This window comes from Crotalus tigris, unplaced genomic scaffold (genome assembly GCF_016545835.1).
Source record: "Crotalus tigris isolate CLP2741 ecotype Arizona unplaced genomic scaffold, ASM1654583v1 scf7180000017559.9942113025:1136094, whole genome shotgun sequence".
Classification (NCBI taxonomy): domain Eukaryota; kingdom Metazoa; phylum Chordata; class Lepidosauria; order Squamata; family Viperidae; genus Crotalus; species Crotalus tigris.
In genome coordinates this window covers 541,425-565,274 of record NW_024096473.1, presented here as the reverse complement: position 1 = coordinate 565,274, position 23,850 = coordinate 541,425, and the positions used below count along the sequence as shown (strand labels likewise).

The 23,850-nt window shown below is 42.3% G+C and overlaps 1 protein-coding gene across 2 annotated transcripts; it reads right to left on the bottom strand.

The window, feature by feature from the left end:
• Nucleotides 1–2,936: 2,936 nt before the first annotated feature.
• RELL1 (RELT like 1) lies at nt 2,937–23,460 on the bottom strand. Of its 2 annotated transcripts, none has more exons than XM_039347570.1 (7): nt 23,328–23,460; nt 14,904–15,125; nt 13,631–13,702; nt 11,512–11,569; nt 8,768–8,998; nt 6,928–7,179; nt 2,937–4,740 (listed from the first exon to the last, which is right to left on the bottom strand). In XM_039347570.1, exons 1-6 carry the CDS (start codon nt 23,401–23,403, stop codon nt 6,966–6,968), a joined length of 873 nt encoding a protein of 290 aa, XP_039203504.1. In that variant the 5' UTR covers nt 23,404–23,460; the 3' UTR covers nt 2,937–4,740; nt 6,928–6,965. The 2 variants fall into 2 exon arrangements, with proteins under 2 accessions (XP_039203504.1, XP_039203494.1); XM_039347560.1 differs by having other exon boundaries at nt 4,710–4,743.
• Between the last annotated feature and the right edge of the window lie 390 nt (nt 23,461–23,850).

Below are 23,850 nucleotides of genomic sequence, written 5' to 3'. Positions count from 1 at the left end.
GGAAGGAAGAAGGGAAGGGAGGGTGCAAGGAACGAAGGAGGAAGGAAGGAAGGAAGGAAGGAAGGAAGGAAGGAAGGAAGGAAGGGAAAGGAAAGGAAGGAAGAAGGGAGGGGAGGGTGCAAGGAACGGAGGGAGGGAGGAAGGAAGGAAAGAAGGAAAGGGAAGGAAGAAGGGAGGGGAGGGTGCAAGGAACGGAGGGAGGGAGGAAGGAAGGAAAGAAGGAAAGGGAAGGAAGAAGGGAGGGGAGGGTGCAAGGAACGAAGGAGGAAGGAAGGAAGGAAGGAAGGAAGGAAGGAAGGAAGGAAGGAAGGAAGGAAGGAAGGAAGGAAGGAAGGAAGGGAAAAAATATATATGTATGGATATGGATAAGCCTAACCCACTGGATGAAAAAATGCCTTATTTTTCTGGATCCATGGTATCCCAGTAACAGATGTATTTTGATCCTTGTGGATTTCAAAGCCAGTTCTGCTGGATCTCGTATTTTGTCCTTTTGAGAAAAGTGTGTTGCATATTTAGGAAGATTCTCTCCCAGGGAATGGCTTGCTTTATATTATTATATATTGTGGGGGTCCCCGTTGCTCCCTGAGCTGGGTGGTTTTCTTGCAGATGTTTCAATACCCAACGAGGTAAAATCATCAGTGCTAGAAGGGCGTGGGGGTTTGCTGTCATACTAAATGCAGTTTTATATACTAGTATTTATATACTAATATATAAACAGATAACAAACCCAACTCCCTTCCTGGCACTGATGATGTTCTCTAGCTGGGTAGTGAAACGTCTGCCAGAAAACCACCAAGTTCAGAGAGCACCCAGGACCCCACAGTTCAGCCTGAGCTACAAATATTCTCTATTGTTATCTATTATTTGTTAAATCAAAAATCAAATCTATGCTTGTTCCCAGTCCTCAATCTGGAATTCCATTTAACATATTGCCTGAACTGTGTACTTCCATACAGAATTCCATGTAGTAGTAGTAGTAGTAGTAGTAGTAGTAGTAGTAGTAGTAGTAATAATAATAATAATAATAATAGTAGTAGTAGTAGTAGTAGTAGTAGTAGTAGTAAGGAGGAGGAGAAGATGAAGAAGGAGAAGGAGAAGAGGAGGAGGAGGAAGGAGGAGGAGGAGGAGGAGGAGGAGGAGAAGAAGAAGAAGAAGAAGAAGAAGAAGAAGAAGAAGAAGAAGAAGAAGAAGAAGAAGAAGGAAGAAGAAGAAGAAGAAGAAGAAGAAGAAGAAGAAGAAGAAGAAGAAGAAGAAGAAGAAGAAGAAGAAGAAGAAGAAGAAGAAGAAGAAGAAGAAGAAGAAGAAAGTTGGAAGGGACCTTGGAGGTCATCTAGTCCAACCCCCTGCTCAGGCAGGGAACCCTATACCAATTTCAGACAAATGGCGTGTTTTGGTTCAATTTCATCGTTCAGTTTAAAAGGCATGAAAAGCTCTAATTCTTCTCCAACTTGAATTTAATTTGAATTTGAAAACAAGGTGCCAAACTCCCGCAGGTCTTAATTTGGAAACCACTTTTCCCTGCAAACAATAAAATAGGACAAAGCACACCCACAAAAGGTAGGAAAGGTTGAAAGGAAAACAATGTCACACGGCTGTTTAAAAAGGGCTTTGTTGCTTTTATTGTTCAAAAAGAAAAATAACGTTTATTGTACAAAATGTTCACAGCCAAACCGAATGGTTAACGTACATTTAATGCACAGTTAAATTACATTTAATGTGAAAAGTGAGTCCATTTCCTCTTTGGCAGCTGATAAATCACACAAGCTGATCCATGAAATGGCAGAATTGTGTCCTACACCTGAGAAACGCTGATTTCAAGCGTATCGATGCTTTTGTGCAATTCCAAAGATTTCGGTCAACAGTTGAATACATGAATATTCATTTAAAGGTTTCCTAGCGGGGAGTGATGCAACTGGTTCTAGTACAACTCGTCATAAACCTGAAGGATACTTGCAAACAGATTTTCCTCAAGAACTGATCTGTAGTTAAATAATAATCCGCTGAGCATCAGATTAACAGAACTAAGATTTAGAGCAGAGGCGGGGAACCACGGCCGTTTTATGATTTGTGGACTTAACAACTCCCAGAATTCCTCAGCCAGCATGGGAACTATGGCTCTTTTATGACTTGTGGACTTCAACTCCCAGAATTCCTCAGCCAGCATGGGAACTATGGCTCTTTCATGACTTGTGGACTTCAACTCCCAGAATTCCTCAGCCAGCATGGGAACTATGGCTCTTTCATGACTTGTGGACTTCAATTCCCAGAATTCCTCAGCCAGCATGGGAACTATGGCTCTTTCATGACTTGTGGTCTTCAACTCCCAGAATTCCTCAGCCAGCTGGCTAAGGAATTCTGGGAATTGAAGTCCACAAATCATGAAGGGGCCAAGTTCCCATGCTGGCTAAGGAATTCTGGGAGTTGAAGTCCACAAATCATGAAGGGACCATACTTCCCCAACCTCTGATTTAGAGCAAAGACTGGCTGAGGTCATCCTAAGGATATCACGCTTTCATTTCCAAATTTAGGATCGGGTCTTGGATGTAGCAAAACTAGCTCTACCTGTGAGAAAGGAATAATATCAACAGAAGATGCTTTCCCTAATTCCATAGATATATTAACACCAACAACTAGAAGGATAAGTGACAAGGACAATGTGAAAAAGAGCACTGCTGACTAAGTAGAATAGTCCTTGACTTACAAACAGTTCATTTAGTGACCAAAGTTACAACGAGACTGAAAAAAGTAACATGACCATTTTTCACATTTATGATTATTTCGGCATCCTCCACAGTCACATGATCAAAATTCAGACACTTGGGAACTGACTCACATTTATGACGGTCGCAAGGTCCCCAGATCATGTGATCCCCTTTTTGCGACCTTCTTGACGAAGAAAAATCAATGGGGAAGCCAGATTCACTTAACAACCGTGTTATTAATTTAACGAGGGCAGTGATTCACTTAACAACTGTGGCAAAATGGGGCAAAACTCAGGTAGCAAATGTCTCACTTAGCAACAAAAATTGTGGTCGTAAGTCCAGGACTATCTGTACTGTACACCTGAAATGGGATATGTGGAAATATATTTTATATTTTCCTAAGGAATGCTATTGTAGATGGCAATCCTCTACATCCCCGTTTCTCCAGCTGAGCAGCTTTTAAGGTGTGTGGACTTCGAATCCCAGGATTCCATGCTGGCTGAGGCACTCTGGGAGTTGTAGTCCACACATTTTAACTTTGCCAAGGTCAAACACTACTCTATGGACTAGACCAGGGGTAGGCAACTTTGGCTCTTTTATGACTCGTGGACCTCAACTCCCAGAATTCCTGAGTCAGCATGGCTCAGCTTGGAAACTCTCCCTTTCCCCTCAGCATGGCTGGCTCAGGAATTCTGGGAGTTGAAGTCCACACATCATAAAGGGGGCCGTAGTTCCCCAACTCTACCTTAAAACCTTACCTATTAAAATGGCTGGCTCAGGAATTCTGGGAGTTGAAGTCCACGAGTCATAAAAGAGACAAGGTTGCCTACTCCTGGACTAGCCTGAGGGAAAAGATCTATCCAATTTATTGGAATGTACTTCTGAGCAGACATATTTTAGATTGAGCCAATAAGGCCCTACCTTCTTTTCCTAGCTGTTTTGATGCCCTTCAGCAATAGCGATCTTTCTAAAGAGCCATGAGTGCAGAATCTCAGACGGCTGAAGGAGCTAGTCCTCAAGTTACAACACTTCATTCAGTGACCGTTTTAAGTTACAACAGCTCAAAAAAAAGTGACTTACGACCATTTTTCACAATCATTGCAGCATCCCCGTGGTCACGCAATCAAAATTCAGACGCTTGGGAACCGACTCACATTTACAACGGTCGCAGGGTCCTGGGGTCACATGATCACCTTTTGCGACCTTCCGGCAAGCAAAGTCAATGGGGGAAACCGGGTTGACTTAAGCAACCGTGTGGCTAACACACGGCAAAACTCACTTAACAAGTGTCTCACTTAGCAACAGAAAATTGGGGCTCAATTGTGATCGTAAGTTGAGGATTACCTATATATTTATTGTCACAGTTATCCCGAAGAAAGAGGCGAAAAGTAAGGGTAAATTTGCACGCCTATCCTCTAACTAATTTCTCGGATACATCTCCAAAACTCAATCAGCAGCTCAATTGAGCTTGGAGAAATACATTAAAAAAAGACTTTGGGAACCAAGCAACAATTACAGTAAAAGCTGCAGAATAGATGTAATGAGGCAGTGCGTTATTTAGCAGCCCTTGGGACAACAGCAATAAATTAAGGCGAAAACATAGGCTCACAATTTTCCCTCTCCTGTTGTCAAGAAAACGAGCAGGATCAGACTAACCTTGATTTGGGTTTGCTTCGACCCAACGCCATGCGATGCATAGAAAAAAAAACACGCTTGGACAAAACCATTTTTGGTTTTTCCCATTTTCAGAGAGAGTTTTTCGTTAAGTTCTGCTTTGTCGGGGGGGGGGGAGGAGAACAGGCATGTTTAAAAACACATATATAAAATTGCAGGCAGCACATCCCAGTAGCCTTCGAAGGAGTAAATGTCACTAAATATTCCATTATTAACGATATGTTAAATTATCCGGGACCGAACGGTGCAGAGCCTCAGTTAGTGAAAGCTGCGCACGGTGCTGCATTTACGAATACCTCCTTGAGAAATCCTTAGGGTGCCATTTTTTTTTTCACCCTCCAGTGGTCTTTCTTGTTTTCTCCCCCTGCTGAAGACGAGAAGAAAAATAATATTGTTAGAAGTATCAAGCTGGCCATCCCTGCTCATCAAAGAAAATAGTTCTATGCAAGCCTGGACGTGATGCCCGTCTTCTAGGTGTCCATCCGCTTCCAGGTATAAGTCAAGACACTGGTTATCAACTAGTGGACAATCGCTGCAATGTGAGCCAGCTGTGTGCTGCAGCTGCCAAAAAACCCAACACAGTTCTAGGCTGCGTTAACAGAGGGACAGAATCAAGATCACGTGAAGTGTTAATACCACTTTACAAGGCCTTGGTAAGGCCACACTTGGAATACGGCATCCAGTTTTGGTCCCCACCATGTAAGAAAGAGGTTGAGACTCTAGAAAGAGTGCAGAGAAGAGCAACAAAGATGATCAGGGGATTGGAGGCTAAAACATACAAGGAACAGTTGCTGGAATTGGGGATGTCTAGTTTAATTAATAGAAGGACGAGGGGTGACATGATAGCAGTGTTCCAATGTCTCAGGGGTTGCCACAAAGAAGAGGGAGTCAAGCTATTCTCCAAAGTGCCTGAAGGCAGGACAAGAAGCAACGGATGGAAACTAATCAAGGAGAGAAGCAACCTAGAATTAAGGAGGAATTTCCTGACAGTTAGAACAATTAATCCGTGGAACAACCTGCCTCCAGAAGCTGTGAATGCTCCAACACTGGAAGTTTTAAAGAAGAGACTGGACAACCATTTGTCTGAAATGGTGTAAGGTTTCTCGCCTGAGCAGGGGGTTGGACTAGAAGACCTCCAAGGTCCCTTCCAACTGTATTATTCTCTTCTAACTTTCAACCCCTTCATGGCTTGGGACCAAGTTATTTGAAGGACCACCAAGTTATTTGAAGGACCACCAAGTTATTATTCTGACTGATCCACCAGGATCAGTCAGAATAGAGCTGGAAGAGACCTTGCAGGTCTTCCAGTCCAACCTATACTATTTCAGACAGATAGCTGTCCAGTCTTTACTTACCATCAAAACTTCCAGTGAGGAAGCACCCACAACTTCTGAAGGCAACTTCTGTTCCACTGTTCATTGTCCTCACTGTCAGGAAGTTTCTCCTTAATTCCAGATTGCTTCTCTCCCTGATTAATCTCCATCCATCGTTTCTTGTCCTACCTTCTGGTACTTTGGAAAATAAATGCACCCCCTCTTCTTTGTGGCCACCTCTCAAATACTGCTATCATGTCCCCCTAGTCCAGGGGTAGGCAATCTTGGCTCTTTTATGACTCGCGGACTTCAACATGGCTGGCTCAGGAATTCTGGGAGTTGAAGTCCACCAGTCATAAAAGAGCCAAGGTTGCCTACCCCTGCTCTAAACTAATAAAGTCTACATTAATTAACGTTAATTATACTTTCATATGTTCCTCTAGGTCAGGGGTAGGCAACCTTGGCTCTTTTATGACTTGTGGACTTCAACTCCCAGAATTCCTGAGCCAGCATGGCTCAGCTTGGAAACCTCTCCCTTTCCCTTCAGCATGACTGGCTCAGGAATTCTGGGAGTTGAAGTCCACGAGTCATGAAAGAGCCACAGTTGCCTACCCCTGGTCTAAACTAATAAAGTCTACATTAATTAACATTAATTATGCTTTCATATGTTCCACTAGGCCAGGGGTAGGCAACCGTGGCTCTTTGATGACTGGTGGACTTCAACTCCCAGAATTCCTGAGCCGGCACGGCTCAGCTTGGAAACCTCTCCCTTTCCCCTCAGCATGGCTGGCTCAGGAATTCTGGGATTTGGAGTCCATGAGTCATGAAAGAGCCACGGTTGCCTACCCCTGCTCTAAACTAATAAAGTCTACATTAATTAACGTTAATTATGCTTTCATATGTTCCTCTAGGTCAGGGGTAGGCAACCTTGGCTCTTTTATGACTCGTGGACTTCAACTCCCAGAATTCCTGAGCCAGCCTGGCTCAGCTTGGAAACCTCTCCCTTTCCCCTCAGCATGGCTGGCTCAGGAATTCTGGGAGTTGAAGTCCACGAGTCATAAAAGAGCCAAGGTTGCCTACCCCTGCCCCAGTCCTTCTTTTCTCTAGACTAGCAATTCCCAATTCCTCCAGTTTAATTGCTTAAAGTCAATAATATTTCTTTCGAAAAGAAAAACTTGAGATCTTCTGGCCCTGAAAGGCCTCGAGAACGTGTGACAAAAGATTTGGGGTTTACTCACCTGGCCTGGGCCTCCCATGAACTTTCGGTCCCAAAGGGCTATCCTGAATCAGATCTCCCACCTTTTCCGTGCTTGGTAGGTGTTGGTTTCAGCTCTTTTGATTCTGGGGTGAGAGGAACGGAAGCTGGCTGTTCCTTGGAGCTTTCTTTCACAGGGGTAGAGGGCACATCAGCAGCCTGGCCTCCGCTGATGGGCGCAAAGTATTTCCGGTCCTTAGAAGCAGACTTCTGTTCCACTTTGGTAACCCGAAATCTGGAACAACGCCATTAATTAAAAGGATCGTGAGTCCATCTAGCAGGGTTGGTGTTGTGGAAAATTTCAACTGATAGTAGAAAGGGTCCTTGGAAAAGACCATCCAGTCATTCCTGCCTCTTGCCCATTTTGGCTCGTTGTGTTTCCTATCTTCCTTTCTTCTTTCCTTCCTTCCTTCCTTCCTTCCTTCCTTCCTTCGTTATATTTCCTTTTTCTTTCTTTCTTTCTTTCTTTCTTTCTTTCTTTCTTTCTTTCTTTTTCTTTCTTTCTTCCTTCCTTCCTTACTTCCTTCCTTGTTGTATTTCCTTCCTTTCTTTCTTTCTTTCTTTCTTTCTTTCTTTCTTTCTTCCTTCCTTCCTTCCTTCCTTCCTCCCCTTCCCTTCCTTCCTTTCTTTCCTTCCTTCCTTCCTCTCTCTCTCTCTCTCTCTTTCTTTCAATTCATTGCCTTTATTCCTTTTACAAATACCTCAAAGGAGATGAACATACCCAAAATACCTTCCACCTATTTTTTTCCACAAGTGAAACATGTTGGACTGATAAAGAGTGATTGACTGCCCAAAGTCACCAGTTGACTTTCATGTCTAAGGCGGGACTAGAACTCACAGTCTCCTAGTGATTAGCACAAAGTCACTCAGCTGATTTCCATGTCTAAGGCGGGACCAGAATTTAATCTCCTAGTGATTGGTCCAAAATCACCCAGCTGACTTTCATGTCTATGGCAGGACTAGAACTCAGTCTCTTAGTGACTGGCCCAAAGTCAACCAGCTGAACTTCATGTCCAATGCGGGACTAGAACTCACAGTCTCCTAGTGATTGGCCCAAAGTCACTCAGCTGAACTTCATGTCTAAGGTGAGACTAGAACTCACAGTCTCCTAGTGATTGGCCCAAAGTCACTCAGCTGAACTTCATGTCTAAGGCGGGACTAGAACTCACAGTCTCCTAGTGATTGGCCCAAAGTCACCCAGCTGACTTTCATATCTAAGGCGGGACTAGAACTCAGTCTCCTAGTGATTAGCACAAAGTGACTCAGCTGACTTCCGTGTCTAAGGCGGGACCAGAATTTAATCTCCTAGTGATTGGCCCAAAGTCACCCAGCTGAACTTCATGTCTATGGCAGGACTAGAACTCAGTCTCTTAGTGACTGGCCCAAAGTCAACCAGCTGAACTTCATGTCAAAGGCGGGACTAGAACTCACAGTGATTGGCCCAAAGTCACCCAGTGATTGGCCCAAAGTCACCCAGCTGAACTTCATGTCCAATGCGGGACTAGAACTCACAGTCTCCTAGTGATTGGCCCAAAGTCACCCAGCTGACTTTCATATCTAAGGCGGGACTAGAACTCAGTCTCCTAGTGATTAGCACAAAGTCACTCAGCTGAACTTCATGTCTAAGGTGGGACTATAACTCACATTGTCCCAGTTTCTAGTCCGGTGCCTTAACCCCTAGGCCATACATCTGTATTTTACCTGAGTAGGCCTGGTCTGAGTCCAACAGTCTCATACAGGCTTTTCTCTCCTCTCCTTCTATCCCCAGATTGCAAATACAAGCCAACTGGGCCACCTCTTCTCATGAAACCAAGCCAACTTACCTTCCCACGGAGAGTACAGTGACTTCTCCGTGTCTTGGTCTCTTGGGTTCTTTGGCTCTTTTATTTGGGCTGAAGAGATTCCACCGCTTTTGGCTGCAACGGGAGCAAGCGCCTGTCCCAGCCACGCCCCCAATGGTGTGCAGGTGGTGTCCTCGGCACATGTGTTTTGGCGAAGGACCTCCAGGAGACAAAGGAGAACCGGGACTCGTTGGACTGCCGGGAGTGGTTGGGCTAAATTTTAGGAGCAGAAATGGAAAGCAAAAAAATGAGCGTCGGGGGCAGGCAGTTGACGAATCCAATCCTGCTCTCTTTTCCTTCTTCCTCTTGAGCTCACACTATGGGTGACACCTTGTTTCTAAACAAAAGTTTTTTCCTTCATGACTATTTTCCACAAAGCTTTTGTTAATCCTGAAAGAACAACGCTGTTACAGAATCTGGTCATTCTGCTATAAGTACTTCTAAACCTCCTCCCAGAGGGCAGCAACAGGAACAGACTGTAAAGTGGGGGTACGGGGTCTCTAATAATACTCCGAGCTCTAAGCACATATGAGCGCTTATAAGCTTGTGTCCTGAATAACGGGAAGCGAGCTTCCGATAATCTTCCCGGCTGTCCTCACCACTCTCTCTATGGTCCTTCTATCTGAGGCTCTGCTACCCCCAAACCAGACAGGGATGCAGTTTGTTAAAACGCTCTCCATCCTGCCTCTGTAAAAAGTGGGCCAGGACAGAAGGAGAAAGATGTGTTCTCCTCATCCGATGCAAGAAATGCAAACCTTCACTAAGGATGACATTTGAAGGGACCAAGTCAAGATTGTTAGTTATCTGTACCCCCAGGTACTTTAATACACATCCACAGCTGCAGCCTTGATACAAAGTGGAGTATGACGATGCTGGCTCTTTCTAAAAATCAACAATGATCTCCTTTGTTTATTTGTTTGTTTTTGGTTTTTTTATAAATATTTTATCAATTTTCTAGTTTTACAGTCAAATACTTAATAGACAATATGTTGTCTGGGTCCATTAGTAATTCAGTGGTCTATATTAACTTCTTCAATCTACATCCAATATTACACCATCAAATGTTTCCACTCTTCTTCCAATAGTATCTATTTTCCCACACTAGGCAAAAACAATTCTTATTGTTATTAGTAAATACATAATTGAGTATCAACCTCTTTGTTACATTTTTCTGATAATATCAATAATGTCAGTTTAAGATATCTTTTCTAACCCAAACATATTTTAATTGCATTTGCATTTAATATCCGTATGTTCAATCAGTATCCTGTTTTCTCTCTCTCTCTCTCTTTTTATTTTAATTTCCCCTCAGTGTTCAAAATGTCTCTATTGTTTGTAATTTCAAAGTAAGTTATATTTGGGTAACCAAAAGCTTCCCTTATTCAAATGTCTTAGCGTTTTTCTGTTTCTCTTCTCATGCCAAAATCTAATATTCTAATTACAAATCTTAACTTTCTAGTTATGATAATACTTCTATTTCTAGCAATTATCTATTTTCCACCATCTTCAGACATTTAATAATATAATATCCCATCCTTCTTCCTTTGTTTTATTAACATTCAAAACCAGGTTATTTTTATTGCACCAGTCCACCAAAGCTTGAACTGTCTCCCTATAAGAATCTCCATTATTGTCCTGGATAAGACCCACCACTGCTGTGTCATCTGCATACTGAATGGAATGGAATGGAATGGAATATAGTGTAGTGGGGTTGAGAAGAGTGGAGAAGAGTGGAGTGGAGTGGAGTGGAGTGGAATAGAGTAGAGTAGAGTAGAGTAGAGTAGAGTAGAGTAGAGTAGAGTAGAGTAGAGTAGAGTAGAGTAGAATCTGGAAGGGACCTTGGAAGTCTTCTAGTCTAGCCCCCTACTCAAGGCAGGAGGACCTATACCATCTCAGACAGGTGATTGTCCAGTCTCTTTTTAAAAACTTCCAACAATGGAGCGCTCACCATTTCTGGAGGCAAGCTGTTCCACTGGTTGATTGTCCTCACTGTCAGGAAGTTTCTCCTTAATTCCAGGTTGCTTCTCTCTTTGGTCAGTTTCTAACCATTGTTTCTCATCCTTCCCTCTGGTGCTCTGGTGAATGTGACCCCCCCCTCTTCTTTGTGGCAGCCCCTCAGATACTGGAAGATAGATACTGCTATCATGTCTCCCCTATTTCTTCTTTTCTTTAGACTGGCCAAACCCAAGTCCTGTAGCTGTTCTTCATATGTTTTAATCTCCAGGCCTCTGATAATCTTATTTGCTCTTTGAATTTTTTCCAAGCTCTCAACATCTTTCTTTTTGATATGGTGACCAAAACTGGATGCAGTATTCCAGGTGTGGCCTTACTAAGGTACTAATACTTCATGTGATTTTGATTCTATGCCTCTGTTTATACAACCCAAGATTGTATTAGCTGTTTTGGCTGCTGCTGCACACTGCTGGCTCACAGTCAAGTGATCGTCCACCAGGACTCCAAGGTTCCTCTCACAGTCACTGTTTTTGAGCGAGGTCTCACCCAATCTGTATTCATAATATGATTCGTAGCAAACTTGGCACCGGAGTCGTGGGTCATCAAGGTGAACAGTAACGGACTCAAGTCACAGCCTTGTGGGGAACTTGGCAGACCTGAACCAAATTTTCTACAGTGATAACTGAACGAGCGGATGGATTCAGGAGTTATTCGCTCCACTTTATTTGAGGCTGTTTAAGGAAGAGAGAAAACACGGCAGTGAGATTGCTTACCTTTCTGGATCGCCCACAGAATTATCCGCGACCATGGCTTTCAGCACATCTGCGTTGGCTGCAAAAGTTAGAAATAACATTTAATATTATTCTTACTCCAGGGTTGAGCAGGGTGGGGAACGAGAAGACTGCAAACCCTAAGCCGAATTGAGCCGTTTACTTATGACACAGAATTGGTACAAAATAAGTTTTCCAGTGCGACGTTTTTGCCCACGTACTCAGGAGAAAGCAGAGAAGCACGGGACATCCTGCAAATGGTATTTTTTTTATTATAAATTTTTACAATTTTACAATAAAAACCCCTTTCCCAATCCCCCCCAACCCTCCCCAGAACCCTCCCCCATTCTTCCCAGAGCTGAATACAGGGTTAACTAGAACATAAAAGAAAAAACTTTTAAACTCAAATAAACCTCAAACAAATATGATTACATTCAATAAATGAATTGTTAGGTACTTTAACTCCATTATATATAAAAAACAGAAAGAAAAAGAAGAAAAGAAAGAAAATAAGAAAAATAATCAAAAAAAGAAAAAAAAAGAAAAAAACAAAACTATTCTACACTTCTAAATAATATCTTAAACTATTAAATATAAATTATTCAAAAGCTAAATAATATTTTCTAATATCATACTTATATTGTATAAAATTTATCCATCTTTTCCACACCAAGAGATACTTCTCTTGCGATTGATCTTTCAAAAAAGCCGAATTTTTTGCCATTTCAGATAAGTAAGAAACTTTAAGAAACCATTCCTGCAAAGTAGGCAAAAATTCCTTCTTCCAATATTGTCCTATTAACAACCTTGCCGCTGTAATCAAATTTAACATTAAAATAATTTCTTTATCATCACAATCAGAAACAATACCCAACAAAAACAATTGCGGGGTAAATTTTATCCTTCTTTTGAAAATTCTTTGAATATTCCACCGTATCTTAATCCAAAAAGTTTTTATACTTTTACATGACCCTGCAAATGGTATTTAATACATGTTATTTTAATAACAGGCCTTTTGAAGGTGCACTGTGTCTTTAAAGCAGATTTTAATAACTGGAGAAATTATGCATTGTAGGAAGGCCTACTGAAAGTTACAAGTTTGAACATCTTCCTTATCAAGTGTCACTTCCCAGGAAAAATAAATATAATAAGAAACTACGCTGTTTCCAAGTGTGGCTTGATTTTTTTTTTAGGGGTAGATACACCCCTTCGTGAAATTTTCCTTTCTTCTGAAAAAGGTTCAGTCCTGGCAGGACTGTATCATGAGCTTTTGAACCACTGCAGTATCTCAGCCCGAATGGGTGAGTGGAAATAAGATCAAAGAGCACCAAGGACTTTTGGATTGGGTCCAAAACCAAAAGCAAAAAATGTTTGTCTACGTGACAAATGAATTCAACGGCAGGATTCTTTGGTGCTGAGTGTGGATGTTTTCTTGCAGACGTTTCATGACCCAACTAGGTAACATCATCAATGCGAGAAGGGAGTGGGATTTGATCCCTGCTTACATACAAGCGGCTTGCTCGCAGAAAGCAAACCCCACTCCCTTCTAGCACTGATGAAATTACCTAGTTGGGTCATGAAACGCCTGCAAGAAGACCACCAAGTTCACAGAGTATCAAGAACTCTCTTGAGCTACAAATATTCTGTTATTCTACGTTCTTCTATTGGATTCAACTGCTGTAGGTGCCAGGGAGACATCAAACAATTAATCAACTTTTTTTTCAGTTTCAGGGTGCTGAGAGAAAAACCACTGAGGACCAGTCTTGTTCTTATTTGCAGCCAGAAATGGTTTTCAAGATGCTTTTCATGGTTTCATCTAACACTTTCTTCTGACAAATTCTGGAACTCTGGAAAAATAAATATCTTCCTATCTTCCCCTCGTGTGCGAGCGATGCTTAACAGACCCGTTCACCATTAAAGGTTTAACTCTTCAAAAAGTACTTTTTGTTACAAGCAATTTGCATCTGTGCAGAAGTGAATGTTTAAAAATTCACGTCTGACTTCAGCTATAAATTGAGTAGCCAACTGTAAGTCACGAATTAAAATGCTGGATTTCATCCCTTTACGCTCCTTAAATGCCAAATAAATCTATAGAGTCATTACTAAAAACTAGCTCCCTTACCTTCGTTTTTCATGATATAATCCACTATCTGTCCCACGGTGTCGCTGTTCTCATTGATGCTTTCGTTCAATTCTAAAAATTAAAAAAGCCAAAATTTAACTGTGGTTCCGTGGTTCCTGGAAAGCAACAATGAAACTATGTGACAGCAGCATATTCCAAAACAACATATGAGGCAGAGATTAAAGCCATTATCTCTCAAAACGGCTTGAAGGGGGGGGCAGGGAGAACTGTTATCGTAAGTTGGTATGGCTGAAAAAAGCAAAACTAAAAGATTAAAGGCAGAAAATGTCTTCCTGTTTGTCCTATTTGGAAACTGCGATATAAAAAAAGATGTCGAGACTCTAGAAAGAGTGCAGAGAAGAGCAACAAAGATGATCCGGGGGGCTGAAGGTTAAAAGATATAAGGAACAGTTGCTGGAATTGGGTATGTCTAGTTTAATGAAAAGAAGGATGAGGGGGGACATGATAGCAGTGTGCCAGTATCTGAGGGGCTGCCTCAAAGAAGAGGGAGTCAAGCTATTCTCCAAAGCACCTGAAGGCAGGAGAAGAAGCAATGGATGGAAACTAACCAAGGAGAGAAGCAATCTAGAACTAAGGAGAAACTTCCTGACAGTGAGAACAATTAAGCAATGGAATGCTTTGCCTCCAGAACTTGTGAATGCTCCAACGCTGGAGGTTTTTAAGAAGAGACTGGACAGCCATTTGTCTGAAATGGTACAGGGTTTCTTGCCTGAGTAGAGGATTGGACTAGATAGCCTCTAAGCTCCCTTCCAGCTCTGTTATTCTGTATTCTGTGTTCTTGGAAAGAGTACAGAAAAGGACAACTAAGACAATTAGGGGACTGGAGGCTAAAACATGTAAAGAACGGTTGCTGGAATTGGGTATGTCTAGTTTAATGAAAAGAAGGACAAGGGGGGACATGATAGCAGTGTTCCATATCTCAGGGGCTGCCCCAAAGAAGAGGGAGTCAAGCTATTCTCCAAAGCACCTGAAGGCAGGACAAGAAGCAACGGATGGTCACTAATCAAGGAGAGAACCAACCTAGAATGCAGGAAAACCCAAGCTGTTCCTCTATGCCAGGGGTCTTCAAACTTGGCCCTTTTATGATGACTTGTGGACTTCAACTCCCAGAATTCCTCAGCCAGGCACGCTGGCTGAGGAATTCTGGGAGTTGAAGTCCACAAGTCATAAAAGGGCCAAGTTTGAAGACCCCTGCTCTGTGCCCATATGAATACTGAAACGACTTTTTTTTTAAAAAATGGCTCTTACTTACCTATCTTTTCTCCAAGCTGTTCTTCCTCTGTTTCAGTCGTACATCGATAGCCTTTTTTCTTTAGCACGTGACAAATTAAAACCCCCAACAGCCCCACAAGGAAGAATACCGGAATCAGGAAATAAGCAATATATTCAAGGTGTCCGCCATCTTTGGAAAGTCCGTTTTCAGATTTATTGGTCCCGTTTCCCAAACTGTGGCTCGCCAAGGCTTCAGGGCTTGCTAGGGAAAGAAAAAGGTGAAAAAGGTCACCGGGTTCGTCAAATCTACCCCTTGGACCAGGGCTCTTCAAACCTGGCCCTTTGATGACTTGTGGACCTCAACTCCCAGAATTCCTCAGCCAGCGTGCCTAGCTGAGGAATTCTGGGAGTTGAGGTCCACAAGTCATCGAAGGGCCAAGTTTGAAGACCCTGGCTTCAATCTAACAAACAAAATGGAGGCTGGCTGAGGAATTCTGGGAATTGAAGTCCACAACTCATCAAAGGGCCAAGTTTGAAGACCCGTCTTCAATCTAACAAACAAAATGGAGGCTGGCTGAGGAATTCTGGGAATTGAAGTCCACAAGTCATAAAAGGGCCAAGTTTGAAGACCCGTCTTAAATCTAACAAACAAAATGGAGGCTGGCTGAGGAATTCTGGGAATTGAAGTCCACAAGTCATCAAAGGGCCAAGTTTGAAGACCCCTCTCTTAAATCTAACAAACCAAATGGAGGCTGGCTGAGGAATTCTGGGAGTTGAGGTCCACAAGTCATCGAAGGGCCAAGTTTGAAGACCCGTCTTAAATCTAACAAACAAAATGGAGGCTGGCTGAGGAATTCTGGGAATTGAAGTCCACAAGACATCAAAGGGCCAGATTTGAAGACCCCCCCCCCTGCCTTGGACAATGCAACCTGTCAAACATCTAGAGAACTTTTCTTTTTAAGGAAAGAACTTTTGAGCAAACAAGGTGGACAAATCCGATCTCTCAGAACAAGACGGCTTGGCGTTTCTATATTCATTTCTATATTGATTTGATTTTGCAGACAAGGATCTTCATGTGAGACTTGAATTGTAAAGATCCTAAGGCTGGACTGGAACTCACAGTCTCCTAGTGGTAGGCCCTAAGTCACCCAGTCAGCTTTCATGCCTAAGGCAGGACTAGAACTCACAGCTTCCTGGTGACTGGCCCAAATCCTTTCCCGAGTCATCCTAACTTCATTTAGTCCACATCAAAATCCTAATTTTTAAAGAGAATGAATGTGCCCTCACATCCTTCCTAAAGAGTTATGCACGGCATGCTGAATGCATTCAAATTCCTCTTCCTGGCTTGGAAAATAAATATTTCAGAACAATAGACAAAACTAAAAAGTCGCCAACTTTTCACAAGGCGTACTTCTATAAGTAGCCTTCTGCGTTCCCAGAATACATTCCATATATGCATGATCCTGACTCAAAAATAAAAATCTGAACCAATGAGAGATTGCTACGGAGATTCTCAGTCATCCAGGCCACGGTTCTCCCAAAAATGCTTTTTCAAAAATACCTTTGGAGACAATGAGAGATTGCATTTAATGTCCAAAGTCTGAGAACCTAAGAATTCAGAAGAAATAAACTTGGCTATCACTTGTCTCCAATTTCCCAGACGTAATCCAAATAAAATCCTGTAGAACAGATTACACTATTTTTAAAATAAAAAATAAAAATCAGGGTTTCACTTTTAAAACCACTTTAAATCGTTCCAGAACAGCACAAAAACTCTTCATGTACATATATTTTCTTTTAAACGCTTTTTAGACAAAGTGAAGCTTTTTTCCCCAGAATTTGCTTTGGGGTTTTCATTCCTTGCAAAAGGAAAAGTGCACCCATGGAGAAAAATTAAAGGGGGAAAAAAAAAATGAAACAGTGTAAATTTTAAAAAAAGGAAGTTCTCTTTTAAATAAGCGTCACGTGGTGTGTTATTTCCTGTGTAGGGAAATAAAAGGAAGCTATGAACAAATATCCAAATCCTAGAAGATGAATCAGAAAATGTGTCACCTGAATCCATCATCCACCAGTCAGCACTTAAGTCAATTTCCTTAGAGACCAAAGGTGAAAGCTATAAAATGCAGCAATATTCTCTTTTTTTTTAGTGTCGTTTTTATTTTATTCCGTAAAAAGTTAAGATACAAAACTCAAAAAAAAAAAAATCTTTTTTCAGGAACAAACAAAAAAACAAAAACACGAGATTAAAAAAAAGATACATTAAAAAGCACATATACATGTATATCTCCTAGTAGTTGAATAAAAGACAGTCATATTCTTGATCCTTCGTGCGCCTGTGTAAAGGTAGCAAATGTAATTTACTAATAATTTTAGGTCCTGCTTTCCTATGTAAATAAGGGGGGGAATGCAGTCTAAAAGTCACTGAGACAAACAAGATTGGATGTTGGGTGTTATTTGTTAGTCCCACCTTTTTAAATTTGATTTCTGGAAACTGACCTCTTATACTTTTTTTTTTTTTTGCCTTTCTTTCTTTCTTTCTTTCTTTCTTTCTTTCTTTCTTTCTTTCTTTTTCTTTCTTTCTTTTCTTTCTTTCTCTCTCTTCCTTTATTCCTTCCTTCCTTTCCTTCCTTCCATTCTTTGCTTCATTCATTCATTCATTCATTCATTCATTCATTCATTCATTTTCTACAGCCACTCATCTCAATCCAAATTACAAATCAGTGCCATTCTAGAGGTTTAATCTCTTTTCAATGTGACACTTAATGACTCTTCGAATTTCAAATGCCCCTCTTGCTGACTTAATGAAACACGATTCCCATTTAATTACTGTATTGTTTGGGTTTTATCTGAAAAGGTAGTGCATTGCTGAAAGCCAAGAAAGAAAGAAAGAAAGAAAGAAAGAGAGAGAGAGAGAGAGAGAGAGAGAGAGAGAGAGAGAGAGAGAGAGAGAGAAACAAAGAAACAAAGAAGAAAGATAAGCATTCCAAATTTTAAAGCAAGCCCTGGATAGAACATCCGACAACAAAGTTTCCAAGTTTTGGTTTTTTTAAAAAAAAAAAAGTGACAAAAAGGCATTTTTAAACAAACAACAAAACCCAAACCATACAGAACTCAACTTGAGCAAAAGAGATTGGGGAAAGTTACAGTTTTCCGAGTTAGTTACAGCTATTTTCAGAATGGGATATTAACAAGATGCCGAAATTTTAAAAGAATACCTTGATTTAGAAATGAAGAACAGAAGTAGTTTTATTTAAACATAATAATAATAACAACAACAACCATAACCTCACTAAACCAAATGTATCGAAGGATGAGCTTCCTTCACTCCTTTCAAATACACACCCAAACCATAGACATTTTATGCGCCTCGCTTTTCCGGGAGATTTAAAAATATTTCAATCAATTTAATTGAACTATTCAATATTGTGATGAACCTTAGAGAAGAATTTGAAGAACGAGGAACTTGGGCAAAACTTGGTTAACCTGCTACCGTGTCTCCAACCTTGTTTCTACCGCCCGGACTTGCCTAAAATAACTTCCAATGTTACAAGGCTGTATTAAAAACACAAAGCCTACTCCTTCCAGCCACTGTTAAATCTTTCCTTTGTGCAACTCCAAAACAACATGAGATGCAATTAGGTGGAGAAAATTCCTAAACAAAATCAGATTAATTAGCTGCGATTACAAGCTATTGCATGAGGTGGAACTCTGCTCATAACTGACTGTCCATGAGATCTGAGTAGCATTTTCAGTGCAGGCTGATTCCCGCTGTGTATAGTTCAAACTATCAAATTATTACACTATAACTATTACTATTACTATGCCACACTATACTATTACTACACTATGCACTATACTATATACTCTACACTATTGTATACTATACACTATACTATACTATTACTATATACTACACTATACTATACTATTAATATACTATTGCTATGCTATACACTATATTCTACTATTACTATATTATACTATGCACTATACTATACAGTATATTATGCACAATACTGTTACTATATTACACTATTACTATAGTATACTATAGACTATACTATACACTATGCTATACACTGCATTATGGTATACTATTACTATACAACACACTATACTATTAATATACTATACACTATACTACTTACTATATTACACTATTACTATACTGTATTATATACACTATACATTATGCTATACACTATATTATACTATTACTGTACTATACACTATACTATACTATTACTGCTATATTATACTGTACACTATACTATTACTTTACTACACACTATACTATACACTATACTATTACTATATTACATTATTGCTATACTGTATTATACTATACACTATGCTATACACTATAACTACTGTTACTATACTATACACTATATTATTACTATACTATATATTGTACACTATACTATTACTATACCGCACACTATATACTATATTACTATATTACACTATTACTATACTGTAATATACTATACACAATACAATATGCTATACATTATACCATACTATTACTATACTGTTACTATACTATACACTATACTATATTATATTATACTATTACTATACTACACACTATACTATTACTATATTACAATATTACTATACTATATTATACTACACACTATGCTATACACTATACTATTACTATACTATACACTATACAATTACTATATTACACTATTACTATACTGTATTATACTATACACAATACAATATGCTATACGCTATACCATACTATTACTATACTATACACTATAATATACCATAAACTATACTATACACTATACTATATTATATTATACTATTACTATACTACACACTATACTATTACTATATTACAATATTACTATACTATATTATACTACACACTATGCTATACACTATACTATTACTATACTATACACTATACAATTACTATATTACACTATTACTATACTGTATTATACTATACACAATACAATATGCTATACGCTATACCATACTATTACTATACTATACACTATAATATACCATAAACTATACTATACACTATACTATATTATATTATACTATTACTATACTACACACTATACTATTACTATATTACAATATTACTATACTATATTATACTACACACTATGCTATACCCTATACTATTACTATACTATACACTATACAATTACTATATTACACTATTACTATACTGTATTATACTATACACAATACAATATGCTATACGCTATACCATACTATTACTATACTATACACTATAATATACCATAAACTATACTATACACTATACTATACACTATACTCCACTATTACTACTTCTTCTTAGGTATAGATAGGAGAGCATTATATGGAGAGGCCTATGTCTAACCTGGGCCCCAAAAGGCCTCTGAAGAAGTAGAGAAAAACTGGACAAATGTCCATCCAAGCACAGTGAAGAGTAACAAAGACGATGAGAGGCCTGGAGGCCAAAATATATGAGGGACGGTTCCAGGAACTGGCTTACAGGTCGTCATCAACTTATGACCATAACTGAGCCCAAAACTTCCGTTGCAAAGCAAGACCATAATTGAGTTTCTCCCCGTTTTATGACTTTCCTTGCCACCATTGTTAATTGAACCACTGCAGTCCTTAAGTGAGGAAACACAGCTGTTAAGGCAAACTGGCTCCCCCATGGACGATGCCGGTCAGAAGGTCGCACAAGGTGATCTCATGACCCCGGGAGATGGCAACGGTCCTAAATATGAACCGGTGGCCAAGCGTCCGAATTTGGATCCCGGGACCCTGGGGAGGCTGCAACGGTCGTAAGGGTGAGAAATTGTTTTAAGTCACTTTTTTTTTCAGCACCGTTGTAATTTTGAACAGTCTCTAAATGAAGTGTTGAAAGTCAAGGACTACCTGTAAGTCCAGTCTAACCAAGAGAAGGACTAGGGGTGACATGACAGCAGTCTTCCAATATTTGAGGGTCTGCTACAAAAAAGACTGGGGTCCACCTATTCTCCAAAGCCCCCGAAGGCAGGACAAGAAGCAACGGATGGAAACTAGTCAAGGAGAGAAGCAACCCGGAACTAAGGAGAAACTTCCCGACAATGAGGACCAGTAACCAGTGGAACAACCTGCCTCCAGAAGCTCCAACACTGGAAGTTTTTAAGGAGAGATTGGACAGCCAATTGTCTGAAATGGTCTGGTCTGGTTTCTTGACTGAGCAGCGGGTTGGACTGGATGACCTCCAAGGTCCCTTCCAACTCTGTCATGTTGTATTTTGTATTCTTCTCCTTTCCTCCAAATGTTAAGTAATAGATTTGGACCAATTGTAAAGGCATGCTAAAAAGTGTTTGTGTGTGTGTGTGTGTGTGTGTGTGTGTGTGTGTGTGTGTGTGTGTTTCTCTCCTTAGGAAAGAGAAAAACGAACTAGAAAAACAGAAACCCGAGGGCCATTTCAGGATGAAACCAAATTGCAGCCTACCGAGAAAAGATGTGAAAAATCACAACTCACCTCTCCGAAAGACTGGCCCTTAGGGGGGGTGTGAGCGTGTGAACATTCCTGTCCTTTGCACTACTGTGTAGCAAGCCAGCCAGGCAAGCATCCTACAAGCAGGGTTACTACACATACTCTTTCCTCGAAGATATTCAAATGAATTCTCGGAGTTATTACTTAATCGTGGGCAAGGGCGAACAGCTGCAAAAGTCTGCTAGAAGGGATGTGCCCTTTATGTAAGGGGGGGGGGCGGAAGCTACACAGCAGCTACAACAGCGGGGAAAAATTTTACAAGGGCGTTTGGGAATAACCCTGCCCAGATTAGACACGAGCCCACCCTCCCCCCCCAAAAAGACTCAATTGAAACCAGCCTGGGCATCTTTGCAAGGGAAGTCAATGAAATTGCACCCCAAAGACTTAATTCTGGGGTCACACCAAGTCACCTTAACTGGGAAATGCGAGTTAACGCAAACTTGGGAGTTTCTGTTTTGTGAAGCCAGAGAAAGAAAATTGGGAAGAGGGGATCCCCGCTTCCGGGGTGGGGGAAAAATTGAAGGGAGGGGGTCCTGTTCTCTCCATTCCCCAGTCCCCCATCTACCCACTCACCAAGTCAATTGAGAAAGGGGAGAAAAAGCAGGCAACTTTGCAAAAGGGGCCAAGCGAAAGACAATTGGGGAGAGCGGATCCCCGCCTCCGGGTTGGGGTGGGTGGGGGAACGAGGGGGGGGCAAATTGAGGGGAGGGGGTCCTGATCTCTCCTCCCCCCAGCCACCCACCCACCCAAGTCAATTAAGGAGAGAAAAAGCAGCCAACTTTGCAAAAGGGGCCAAGCGAAAGACAATTGGGGAGAGGGGATCCCCAGTTCTGGGTTGGGAGGGTGGGGGAATGAGGGGGGGGCAAATTGAGGGGAGGGGGTCCTGATCTGTCCCCCTCCAGCCACCCACCCACCCAATTAAGGAGAGAAAAAGCAGCCAACTTTGCAAAAGGGGCCAAGCGAAAGAAAATTGGGGAGATGAGATCCCCACTTCTGGGTTGGGGGGGTGGGGGAACAAGGAGGGGCAAATTGAGGGGAGGGGTCCTGATCTTTCCCCTCCAGCCACCCACCCACCCAAGTCAATTAAGGAGAGAAAAAGCAGCCAACTTTGCAAAAGGGGCCAAGCGAAAGACAATTGGGGAGAGGGGATCCCCGCCTCCAGATTGGGGTGGGTGGGGGAACGAGGGGGGGTAAATTGAGGGGAGGGGGTCCTGATCTCTGCCCCCCCCGCCACCCAGCCACCCACGTCAATTGAGGAAGGGGAGAAAAAGCGGGCAACTTTGCAAAAGGGGCCAAAACAAAGCAAATTGGGGAGAGGGGATCCCCGGCATCCGGGTTGGGGTGGGTGGGGGAACGAGGGGGGGGGAATTGAGGGGAGGGGGTCCTGATCTCTCCCCCCCCCAGCCACTCATCCACCCACGTCAATTGAGGAAGAGGAGAAAAAGCAGGCAACTTTGCAAAAGGGGCCAAAACAAAGAAAATTGGGGAGAGGGGATCCCCCCCTCCGGATTGGGGGGGAACGAGGGGGGGGAAATTGAGGGGAGGGGGTCCTGATCTCTGCCCCCCCCCAGCCACCCACCCACCCACGCAGGTCAATTAAGGAGAGAAAAAGCAGCCAACTTTGCAAAAGAGGCCAAGCGAAAGACAATTGGGGAGAGGGGATCCCCACCTCCAGAATGGGGTGGGTGGGGGAACGAGGGGGGGTAAATTGAGGGGAGGGGGTCCTGATCTCTCCCCCCCCAGTCCCCCACCCTCCCACCCACCCAAGTCAATTGGGGAAGGGGAGAAAAAGCAGGCAACTCTGCAAAAGCGGCCAAGCGAAGGTTTGCAAAGGGATCATAAGGGGGGGGGGGAAGACTCTCACCCTCACTTGGGGACCCCGTTTTCCTCCCCACCCCACCCCCCACCCCCCAGGGCTGCGCTGGACAGCCCGCCCTGCAAACCCACCGAGAGGCCGGACGGAGGTCGCGAGCAGCCGGGCTGGGTCGTAACCGGGCGCAACGGTGGCGCCCGCGGGAGGCATCGCGCAGCGCAACAAAAAAAAAGGTCCTTCCCGTCTTCGGCGCCGCGGCTCGATCCGCTGAACCCGCCCACTCTCCCTCCCTCCCCTGAGGAGGCTCCGCCCACCAGGCCCCGCCCCAGGGCCGGACTGCTGGGCTTGAGCCCGACTGAGCATGCTCCGAGCCCTGGCAGGCAGGGTGGTGCCCGCGGGCGCCCGGTTGACGGGCGAGGCTTTGCAGAAGTTGAGCGGAGGAGCCGTCCCCGCTCTGACGCCGCTTTTTTGGGGGGGGGGGCCTCTGGGGCTTTTCTTGGCTCTTGGGGTGCCCGAGAAGGGAGAGAGTCTGGGGGCAGGTTGCAGAAGTGTTGGGGTGGCGCTGGGGCCCATGCAAGTTTGATTGATTGATTGAATTGCTTGCTTGCTTGCTTGCTTGATTGATTGTTGGTTTTGATTCACTGGTTGCTTCCTGGC